The sequence below is a fragment of the Colletes latitarsis genome, chromosome 2 (assembly GCF_051014445.1).
Source record: "Colletes latitarsis isolate SP2378_abdomen chromosome 2, iyColLati1, whole genome shotgun sequence".
NCBI lineage: Eukaryota > Metazoa > Arthropoda > Insecta > Hymenoptera > Colletidae > Colletes > Colletes latitarsis.
In genome coordinates this window covers 7415694-7428205 of record NC_135135.1, presented here as the reverse complement: position 1 = coordinate 7428205, position 12512 = coordinate 7415694, and the positions used below count along the sequence as shown (strand labels likewise).

Here is a 12512-nt window from a genome sequence, read left to right as displayed (position 1 = left end):
ATTGTTACAAAAATTGCTGTTTCGATACCACTGGACCCGGTAATAAATTACATGTACAGATTCCGCGGGACGAAAGTTTTACGCGAACTCGTTGAAGAGAATGAAAAGACCTGGGCCGAATTCAGTTTCGTTTTGCAAGACACTCGATCGTACCAAAAGTCGAAACTAGAGTCGTTTCGATTTTCTGTACGTGGTCAATTTATTAACGAAAAAGTGGTAAGACAATCTTATTTTTATTTCTCAATAACGAATGAAAAATTCAAGCTCCTCTTCTACCTAAATATTCGTGAACTTCTTGCATATCTCTCACAAATAAATTTAACATATTTCGTTTGTTAAAAATTTCCTTAAATTATTTCCGAAGGTACTCGTTCAATAAGTCCTTAGAAAAAGATAGAAAAACAAATTATTTTAGATAGATTTTTTCTTATTTTTCAGCATAATCTTCTTTTAGCTGTATACACTTTTCCAAACGTTTCTTCAAGTTCTTTAAGCCATCTAAAAAGTAAGATTTCGGAAGACTTTCAAAATAGGCATCTGTTTGAGCGCTGACCTTCTCGTTCGACATGAACCGTTGTCCGCCGAGCCATTTTTTTAAGCTTGGAAATAAAAAGAGTCACTGGGTGCCAAATCCCGTGAATACGGTGAATGTTGTAATAATTTGAATTTTAATTCCATGATTTTGGCCATCGCAACTGCACAGATGTGCACCCGTGCATTGTTTTGATGAGTAAGTTTCTTGCTTCAATCGACAATAAAAATAAAACCATGTGGTGGACATATCTGAGCCTTTGACAGCTGTCTAGTGAGTCATGATGCTTACTAAAAACAAACCATTTTCGATGCTACGAGCGCAAGGTCTTGGATTTTCTAAGGACTAATTAAACGACCCTCGTAGTATCCAAAGTCTTCGAGTATTTAGTGAAGTCGAATTCGTTATTTTCATTCAAGGGGTTAATAAAATCCAATTTATGAATGACTCGATGATAGTTTACGAATAAACCTAAAAACATGGACAATCGAAGAGTTAAATCAAAGGGAATAATTTGGAAGAGACGGAGGCTGCTCCGTCAGGGGAACGAAGGAAGGAATAATATAAAGCGTAGGATGGAAAAACGGGTGAAAAATTTCGCAAAGATAAGCGGGTCCACGGCCTGAGAAGCGCGTACGTGAGGTACATTGTCCGTCGCCGAATCTAGGAGGTTTAATCTATCATTGCGGAACTCCGGAGGAGTAACGTCGGGGGCGAGAAGCCGCGGTAACTAGCGGGGAATAATTAATAAATGCGGGAATGCATTAGTATGCGCCGCGTGGGATGAGTTCGTGCGGACCCGAAGTCGGATGAATACGGAGACTACGGGGCTCCGGGAGTCAGGAATTATAAAATAATAAAGAGAAAATTACGTAATGTGAGGATCAGATGAGAATTAGAGGACAATGAAGACGGGGTAAACCACCGCCGTCTAAGGGGCCGCGCGTTCACCTAACGGCGGCTGAGGAGAAAAGGAGCGAGCGCGGAAGGGGGTGGAAAACGGAGGTCGAGGACCAGACGTCTTAATGTCTGCATCGTCGAGAACTCGTCCCTTGCGCATGACTATCTCTCCGCGACCTCGCATCTCTCCGATAAGAACCACCAGTTCTACGGATAAATTCGCGTCTTCGGAAACGCTTGTTGTCTCCGATTTAAATTAATTACCCTGAAATTTCACCCCGAGGAACGTTGGAAGGGTTGGAACCTCCTCGTCGCCGATTCATTTGCAATTCCCCTCAATCTTTTTCTTGGTTTCCCCGTAATATGTATCTCTGATTGCTTAGTACGACGATGATTCTTAAAATGAACTCCAGATATGATTTGTAAGTTCTCGTCACCGATTTATTTGCAATTCCCGTCAATTTTTTTCTTAGGTCCCCCGTAATATGTATCTTTAATTGCTTGGAACGACAATGATTCTTAAAATGAACTCCAGATGTGATTCGTAAGTTGATCGTTTCTATCTGTCGTCGACGAAAGATAAAGGTGTCTTCGAGACTTGAATGCTGGTGTCAAATTTCGCCTCCGCTGTACAAAAGATGAACGTGCCAACCCTGGAGCGATGTTCAATTTAAGAATCATTGCTTCCTTTTTACCCACAATCACCGATGAATAGTTACGAACACGTGTCAAAACAGAAGTTAGTTTGAATTTAATTTTAGAGGTGTTTTTTTCTAATCTCGTAGGTAGATAGGAATATTACTTTACATCAGTGAATGTTCAAATTGTCCTAACAGATTATCAATTAATCCAACTCGAAACTGCGTACGAAAATTCGAGTCAATCAGCAAGTTCCAATCAGGAGACGCAAGTATCCGATGGCTCGCGAACGACCGTGCATATTTACGAGGGAGGGATGGCGTCCTTTTATTTTTCTTTCCCGGGGAAAAGAAGAGGAATCAAAGCAAAGGCGATTTTCGTGGCACCGGAGGAGGGTAGTCCCCGCGAAATTCATCGGGAACGTAGCGCGATCTCGCCGGGGCGCTAATCGGGAATTCTAATTAGTAGTCAGTCGACGTACGCCCGCCGCGACTTTGTAAATGGTAACAATGTTATGTAATTAGGTAAAAAGTTCTGTAATCAAGAAGTAGATCTTCTGCGAGTCTCTCGCCGTACCATCGCCTCGCCCTGATCCTCCCACCCTCATTCGTATTAAAATAGTCTCGCTAGGAAAGCGTGCGTTGTGCCCTGCATATCTTAAAACCCAGGGGTTGCCGGAGGGACCAAGATCCACCCACGCCTCTCCATCCAGTTCTGATTTTTCTCGCGATTCATATTGCTGAGGACTCGCGCGAGGCTCGGATTACCACGCCGGAGAATCGTTGCGTTTCGCCCCTTTTAAATTTCACCGATATTGCTCCACGGCCGCTGAAAAATATTCCTTTCCGTCCCACGCCTCCCCCCACTCGTCCCGTCGCCGAAGAGAAGATTTTATATTGGTCTCGAAAGGATAAACTTCAGAAATGGCCTTTTTTGACGTTCGACGGGAAAGAAAATTTGACCAGAACCGTTCATTTATGTTATGGGGAGTCGAGAAACAATGGTTGAGATGTTTCTTCCATGCGGGGGCGTCGATTTTAGGGGACTTTTAAAATTAAAAATTATTGTGCGATCGTGATTAGATACGCGCTTGGTTATTCTTAAAGATAATACAGGGTAATTTTTAGGCTCTTTTAGGTTTATTTTAAAAATAAAGAATTATTATAGAATCGTGGAATAAGGATTCTTAAATTTTTTGCAAGTGTTTAATTATTGTTCGAGACTACACAGTGTAAATTTTAGACACTTGTGTTTGTCAGTATTTAGTAAGAGATATTTCTATTTGATGAGGTTTTTAAGATAAAGAATTATTATAGAATCGTGGACCAAAGATTTAAAAATTTATTCCTCATGTTTGGTCATCTTTCGAAAAGACATAGTGTAATTTTCAGGCAATTATCTTTACCAGTAATATAATAAAAATATAGTGTAAAATTTGATCTTTTTGACGAGTACCAAAATGGCGACTTTCTAACACTTGTTTGCAGTTTTCCATTTGCAGCTGTTTTAAAAATAACAAATTATTATACAATTGTGGACCAAGGATTTAAAAATATATTCTTCGTGATTAGTCAACTTCTGAGAAGATGAAGTGTAATTATTAGGTACTTATTCAAACGTTAATGTAATGAAAATATAATGTAAAAATTGATCTTTTCGACGAGCACCAAAATGGCGACTTTCTAACACTTCTTTGCAGTTTTCTATTTGGAGCAATTTTGAAAATGAAGAATTATTATGCAATCGTGAACCAAGGACTCAAAAATTTATTTTTATGTTTAGTCATCTGAGAAGATACAGTGTAATTATTAGGTACTTATTTAAACGTTAATGTAATGAAAATATAATGTAAAAATTGATCTTTTCGACGAGTACCAAAAATGGCGACTTTCTAACGGCCGTTCGCGGTGGTCTAATCTGGTCGACCGATCGTTGGCGATAAATCGTAGGCGAATTTAATTATTTCGCAAGCCGTTGAACGTAGTTTATTCGACCAGTCGCGGTGTTTAATGGAACGGGATCGAACGAGTGCCAGGTAATATTTGCACGTGCACGATCGGCATTAGTCTTCCCGATATCATCGTATTGGCCGGGGATCATTCGCGAGGCAGCGGAACGAGCCCGAAACTGTTGACGTCAGTGTTTCCACAAGCATAGCCGACGCTCGATGATCTCATAGTTCGCATATACCTTTCCTACTACATATGTGCCTATACTCCGTTCGCACAGAGCCTTTTTCGCGTGTGCCAATGCACGTTAGCGTGCGTATTGTGGAATCGCGGACCACTCGCCGCAACACGTGCGCGTTCGTCAGCTTCTTAGAAAGCCGCAAATAGGTGTTCGTTGCATGCATAATTTCTCGCGTACAAGTCCTTCTTTCGCGTTCTGACGAATTATCGCGCGTTACGTTAAGAAAGTTAATTTTCCTCGATCTTCTTCTCCATCCTCTTCTTCCAGGCTCGACGTCTCATCAACGTCGCCGCCATTTGCAACGAAATATCGCGTATACTTATAGTTTACAAGTTAGTTCAATAGAAATTTTATCATCCCGTTCAGGGTCCTAAAAATTTAAAGAAATTTCTATCTTTTTCCAATAAACTAGCTGGGCATATCTAAGATTATAGGTGCTGTTAAAAACGAAGAAAATTCAATGATAATTTATTCTAACAAAATGGCTATATTTTCCATATATATTTCTATGTAAACGGATCGTGACAACCACGGGCTGGACCGCTGTCGCGGTGGTCACTGGTGACCGACACTTTAAACTTACATATCTTGAACACTAGAACTGGTCAAAATGACCCATTTGTAATTTTTAATAATGTAATAAATAATTTTAATATGTACCGTAGTTTTTTATAAGAGTGAATAAACAATTCTTCAAATATCTATCGTTTTAATTTCTTTGGTACAAATAGTAGTTCTAGTACTAACAGTAGCTTAATGGATCTATTATTATCGAAACCCATTAATTGACGGTTAAAATGTGAATTTTATTAGATTGTGTATCGATACCATTACATCAATCAAATTCAATATAAATTGTTAACAAATAATATTTATAAATTCTGACGAACTACATAAATCCAGCGAAACACTACGAAAAATGCAAATACTCCATTGAACTATTGAATATTTCCTATAATTTGAAAAAATGTCGAGGATATCTTTACGTATCTTTCACATTGCTTACACCTTTTCCTAGTTTACGACGCGTTTACAACACTTTACACTCCATCGATATCGACTATTCCTCACAAAAGTGCATCGAAAATTGATTCCAAAACCAGTTCCAGCCCTCGTATCGGAACTGTTGCCTCCCAACCAAAACGGTTTATCATAAAGTAAAGATATTTTATCGCAAGTTCGATCGCTAAACCACCATTCAAACGACTTTATCCGCGCCTATGTCAGCGAATTAAGTTTACCCCCCTACGTTTCTATCCTTTCTCTTTCCCGTCTGTCGTTTTCGAACCGAATCGAAAATATATTTCACACTGGATGGGCCCCGCGCTCGGAACAACGTATATTTCCAAAGGGGAAAAGTTCGCGACTCGGAATAGAAAATAAATTCTACGTATCGTCGATCGAGGCCGTACGGACAGTCTTAAGAGTTTCTAAACAGTACGTTCGCGTGCAACGATACGCGTGTGTTTCTCGACACGCCGAGACGAAACGATTTCAGTAAACAAGCTTGATACACACGTACATACGTGCGAAGTGGCACGAATGGTTTTTTCCTAGAGCCGGCTACGTGCGTGGGCGGCATCGACTTTGCTTCCCTATCGCACGTAAAAGCCAAGATAAACATTATTTTCCTTCTTCTCGTTTTTTTTTCCATTTCTTCGTTTTTCGCCTTTACACGCGTGTAAGTTGTATCGCGAGCAGTGCACGACTGGTGAATGAAGACGTTGCAGAGCAATAACGCGAACAACGGATTCGATAGAAAAATTAAAACTCCGCCGATACCCTCGAACGCGGATGTTGCCCCGTTGGGGATCGGCGTGTAAATTTCCAGGTAAAATACGACGATCGTTGTTGCGTTAAATGTCTTGGAAATCGCGTGTAACCGTTCGCCCGTTGTTTCCTATCGCGTATAATTTAGATTGCGCGTCACTCTTCGTTTATTTAACCGTACCAGCACGCGCATTACTTGCGTTACAATACAACGTTTGCGTCACGGCTTTCGGTGATTCGCTGGAAATGCTCATTCTTCGAAACAACGATATATCAAACGGCAAACGAGCGCGAGCGAGCAAATAAAAGCGCGAAAACGCAAACCCGTCAGTCATTTAACCCTGGAAAGACCGATAGCCCTGTTAAACGAGCGCCAAACAAAAAGAAATACAATGGGGAAAGTTTTGAATTTTGACAGAGATTGGAAGAGTCGTTTTTTGCAAATATCTCGCGAGCTATTGATTTTACGGGGAAAAAATTATAATAAAGTGGTGGGGCGTGAGATTCTTTAGGAGAAAGGTCCCATGCTTACTTTTAATAATTCTAATATTTTACGAGCAAATCGACAGTGAACATTGCATAGATTGCTTCGATATATGAATAGTGGTGTAAATCAATTTTATTTTTCTTTATGATGTTAAAGAATTAAAGTTTACCTCTGTTGAAAGTTTTTTGGTGAATTAATTAGCCAAATATATTTTTTCAGAGCCCTGTTAAACAAGCTTCAAATAAAAAGAAATACAATGGGGAAAGTTTTGAATTTTGACAGAGATTGGAAGAGTCGTTTTTTGCAAATATCTCGCGAGCTATTGATTTTACGGGGAAAAAGTTATAATTAAAGTGGTAGGGCGTGAGATTCTTTAGGAGAAAGGTCCCATGCTTACTTTTAATAATTCTAATATTTTACGAGCAAATCGACAGTGAACATTGCATAGATTGCTTCGATATATGAATAGTGGTGTAAATCAATTTTATTTTTCTTTATGATGTTAAAGAATTAAAGTTTACCTCTGTTGAAAGTTTTTTGGTGAATTAATTAGCCAAATATATTTTTTCAGAGGACTTACACCACTTTAAAAATAAATGTTTGGGTCATTCTATCCATAGACATAATTTCAATTAATAAAAACAAGAATTACAATTTCTTCCTTTGAGGTCAAATAGTAAAAATACTAAATCAGTAGTGATAAATAAAATGGAGGGAAAATATCTCTAGAAATTACTGACCAATCAAGTAGCGAACTTTCAACAGAGATGGTTCCACAGTAAAAAGACTACAAGAAACAGGATTGTATGAATAGATTATCGTCAAAAAGCCATAAAATAAATGGAAACGTTTGGACTGAGAATGACATTATAAAAGTTCGACAATTGCCCAATGAAGAATGCATTGAGTGGGTGAGTCGAAGTTTGAAGTTTATAGTTCAAATAGACGGGCATTCATTAGGAAATTTTTGGACCAATGCATTTTACATTTGATAAAACGCGAAAGAAAATCAGTGATTTTATGCGAGTATTTTACGGGACCGCCATGTACGAGATTCGATGGAAAATAGATGGAGCGTTAAACAAAGGAAGTATTCACTTCCATTTGCATTCAAATTAAAATACGTAATTTCGTCTTCCTACGACACAACGTTACTGGGGTGACAAAATCGGTTTAAAATTATGAATTAGCCTTCTTAATCTCAGAATCTCGATCCAATGGGAACTATTATGGCACAAATTCGATCGAACGGCGACACAAACGCATTTTCCAGCTTGTGTGACAGCTTCAAGACAGAATGGAGTAAAATAAGTTAAGATATAATAAGAGCAATGGGTTCTGTTATTAGTAGACTGCGGATCTTTATGTAAATTCATATTTTTATTAATAGAATTAATGAAACAGGAACTTTGTAACCTTCAACCCTTAAATATAATAATTCGTATCTTACTTTAAGTATTTATTATATTTTTGCGCATTAAATGCATTCTGTAGTTTTTGAAAATTAAAATTTCCCGTAAATGCATAAACATCCGCAGTCTAGTTATTAGAAATCGTGGTGAATAGTGGGCAATTGTAAGATTCAATTACTAAGAATGTATTTTTTGTTAAATTTAGCATTATGTGCTGAGTTGTAAATTTTATTTAACTTATGAAGAGACTGTATCAAACGTAGTGATTTGTTTCGTTCATTAAATTTCTCTAAAATGAATAAAACTGTCAATACTAGACAAGACGACGATTGAAAGAAAATTGTTGGCTATACGAATATAAACTAAAAAAGAAAAAATAGTGAACTAAGGAATGATTGAATCTTTGATTGGAAATACCTAAAAACTAATATGATCAATTACGTTCTATTAACACTAGAACTACTGTAAGTGGTCAAAATGATTGGTATCTGTCGTTTTCATTTCCTTCATACAAATAAATACACAATAAGTGTCAGTAATTCTAGTGTTAAGAATAGTGTATCAGAATACATAAAATTATATTTGTTGTTAGCTGTAGCATTGGTTATTTTTAGTATACAGAGTGTTCGGCCACGCCTGGGAAAAATTTTAATGGGAGATTCTAGAAGCCAAAATAAAACGAAAATCAAGAATACTAATTTGTTGATGGAGGCTTCGTTAAAAAGTTATTAACATTTAAAGTTCCGTTCGTACTGAATTTTTTTCTAAAAAGTGGGTAGGATTTCGAGGATATGTCTAATGATTAAAAATGATTGCAATTGGCCCCTGCAACCGAAAATAATTTTTCTAGAACAATTTGAAATTTTTTTTTTCGTCGAAAAATTTCACCTTCTCGAATTTTTTTCTAGAAAGTGGGTAGGATTTCGGGTATAGGTCTATTCACCAAAAATGATTGTAATTAACCCCCGCAACCGAAAATAATTTTTTCACAACGATTTGAAAAATTTTTTTTTCGTTGAAAAATTTAGGCACCTACCACCTGTCGATTTTTCTTAAAAATTCGTTTCTAATTTTTAGTAATTTTGTTTGACGCCCTACAGAAAAGTTGTGTAATACTTTTTTGTAGGTACTTATGAGTTCTATATCAGAAAAAAGTTTCATTGAAATATATTCATTATTGTAGGAATTATGGCTGTTTGAAAATTGGACCATTTTTATGGGGTTTTTCTAACATTACGGAGTCAAGGAACAACTTTTCGAATACTTTTGGAATTTCTACATATTCTTCGCTAAAATACGCGTTGTTTGCAATTTGAAACATTAAAATCGTCCAATCCGTTCAAAAGTTATGACATTAGATTTTGGGTAAAGAATTTTTTTCTCGAAAGTGGGTAGGATTTTAGGGGTATGTGTATTCACCAAAAATGATTGTAATTGAGCCCCGCAACCAAAAATAATTTTTCCAGAACGATTTGAAATTTTTTAATTTAATTTTTTAATAACTTTTTAACGAAGCCTCAATCAAGAAATTGATATTCTTGATTTTCGTCTTATTTTGGCCTCTAAAATCTTCCATTAAAATTTTTTCCAGGGTTGATCGAACACCCTGTATATAAAGTTTATTTCTCTATCTGTTGTTAGTTTTCTCACTACTGACAAAACGGACTATATAAAAAAAAAAAACTCTAAACCTCGAAGTTCCCGTCAAGAATATTCTCTGATCGGGCTCCTCCTCCGACGAGATTAGGGTTACGCGTTCGGTATGGCCAGTCCCCCATCGTCTTATTAATTGCAAATAAGTTGCGTGCAAAGGGAGCCCAAAAACGAGAGAGAAAGAGAGAGAACGAGAATCGAAAAAAGAACTTGTCCCTAGCAGAAAGTTTTCCCTAAACCGGAGGACACGTTTCGCTCGTTAAGGGTCCGGACGGATAAGTAACGGCGGCGCCGGGCGTCGACGGAGTGGTCGGTCGAGAGCACCGGGGGTACGATGGAGCGGGTCTGGAATTAAATAAAAATAAAACGCGAGATAATAACGTTAGCGAAGGAACCGAGAGCCCAAGACAAATAGCCGAGGGAAAACAAAGCGTATTATAAATACCGGGTGACAGGACGAGTCGGTGCCGGGAGAGGCGAGCCTCGGGAGAGAGCAAGAGGGTGGTTTTCAACGGACGAGCCAGAAGGAGGAAGGGTAGGTCGGACGGTTGGCGACGACGACGACGACGACGACGACGACGCGGTGGCCGTGTCGACTCCTGAGAGAAAATGCTCCGAGGAAGCGATGCCCCCAGCATTTTTGCTACCTGCGGACACAATGAGTGGCCGGATTTCTTTTTCCGCGGTCGTTACTCACCCTCCGCCGAGGGATAGTATTCTTATCCAGCCGGAATTACAAATTTCAGACACCGAGCCCTTGTGTCGGACAGGATTCTGACTGCGCGTTATACACCCCCTGTCTCTCTCTTTCTCTCTCTACGAGCAAAGTGGCTTTGCTTCGCGCGGTCCTTTGCAATTGTCCGTTCCCACCCTCTGCTTTTTTCCTCCTCTTCATTTATTTTTTTTTTTTTTTTTTTTCGTCCACGGACCGGAGAACCCGGGACTAAACCGTACATAGATACGTGGCTGGACTACTCACACTGGGACGAGCGTGGCCGCGCGGATTCAGCTGCCAAGGAACCGCGGATGGTTGAAACTGCTCCTTTCCCCACGAACCGTTGTCGAACGGATTCTCACCGATGTGTCCCTGAAACCACAACACACCGTTAGTATCGCTGTGAAATCAAACGTGCCCGATAAATTGGCTATCAGCGCGAAAGAACCATTAATTTCCCCTGAACGATCCCCTTCGACGTATTACTTCGGTGTTTATTTCTTTTATTTATCAAATGCATAAATTCTCCTTCGTGTTTGCTAGTGTATATTTTCGGTATGAGAAGAATATTTCGAAGGTGTTGCAGACACTAATTACTGCCTTAGCACTAGAACTACCAAAACAGTCAAAATGACCCATTCGTAATTTCTAATAAAATTTGTAAAAAATTTACTCGACTGAATAAGAGAATGAATACACACTTATTTTCGTTGCATTATGCATTTCTTCGCGTATCTATTGCTTTAATTACTTTGGTACAAATAAATACGCTATAATTGTCAGTAGTTCTAGTGTTAAACAAAAATCAAGTTCACGTATTATAATCCAGACCAAATTCGTGAAATTTTCTACCAGATAAATATCTCATATCTAGATATTTTGTTGCTACTCAATTTAAAATGTGTCACAATATTTTCCTTTTAATTCATAAGAATCAAATTTCTTTCCGTGAAACAATATTTAAAATCATCGAGGAATTCGCCAAGAATTATAGAAATAGAAACACACGATTGGTACAGCGATCAACATAGAAACTTAACACTAGAACTACCGACAATTATGGTGTATTTGTTTGTACCAAAGAAATTGAAACGCTAGACACTTGAACAAATGTACGATACAATATAAATAAATATTTATTCATTCTTTTATAAAAAAAAGTACGGTAAATTTTCAAGAGTCCACTTGAGTAAATTTTTTACAATTTTCATTAGAAATTACGAGCGAGTCATTTTGACAATTTCAGTAGTTCTAGTGTTAAGAATGAAAAAATAGTAATTCTAGTGTTAAGAATGAACGAGTTGACCTAAGTCAACCGAGTTCGTGGCTCTCGATTCCTTTAAAAATTAAAGCGCAGCGACTCGTTAAGATCGCCGAAGGAAACTTTTGCTCCGCGAGAAAATATTTATTCCTCCTCCGGTGTTTTCGCCGAGCAAGTAAGCGAAGCCAGTTGCAAAGAAAAGAGTCATCGATCTTTGGAACTCCGCGGTGCAAAACTTTTTTCGATGCTCCTCCGCGAAGGGGCTTATTTTTCTAATATATTCCACGGGCCACGGGTAGCCACCCCCGTACCGCCGCTCTTTCTCGACTTCGCACCCCGTAAGCCTTATTTTTCTTTTACCTTTATTCCTAACCTAGAATCTTCCGACGGCAAGGTGGCACGCGCATAAATCACCCGGTATAATGAGAACACTTCGTCTTCGGTTCGCCCTCTCGGTCGCGGACGCATCCCTTACGGGCCAGCTATTATATCATTCTTTACCCCGCCCGTGGATTTCTGGTTACAGCGATTATATTAATATTCGTTTGCACGACTCCCGGAATCTGACGTGAAATCGCGTACTCGATACACCCCCGTTCAAGGGGGTGAAACACTCCGCCATTACGATCGTTTAGAAGGGTAGCTCTTCTCGTCTGCATTTTCACGAAGTTTTACAAGCGTTCTCTATGAGTTCAAAAGCTAATTCTCTTTACCATGGAGCAACTAACGATGTAATAAATAAAAATATTCGATGTGCTTGTTGTTTTATAAGATTCTTAATGCAAAGGGTGGAATACCTCTCCATTACGATCGTTTAAAAGGGTAGCTCTTCTTGTCTGTATTTTCAGGAAACTTCACAAGCGTTCTCCACGACTTCAAAAGCTAATTTTCTTTACCATGGAGCAATTAACGATGTAGTAAATAAAAATATTTTATGTACTTGTTTTGTAAGA

The 12512-nt window shown here is 38.5% G+C and overlaps 1 protein-coding gene across 17 annotated transcripts in view; it reads right to left on the bottom strand.

Moving 5' to 3' along the window:
- Positions 1-12512, bottom strand: part of Foxp (forkhead box transcription factor P) — a 408547-nt gene that overhangs the window by 219169 nt on the left and 176866 nt on the right. For all 17 annotated transcript variants that reach the window (XR_013080796.1, XM_076779178.1, XM_076779089.1 and 14 more), the window contains one exon: positions 10563-10670. Coding sequence is in view for 13 of the 17 variants with exons in the window: in XM_076779089.1 (XP_076635204.1) it covers positions 10563-10670 (108 nt within the window). In the remaining 4 variants the exon portion in view is untranslated. The remainder of the gene's footprint in view (positions 1-10562; positions 10671-12512) is intronic.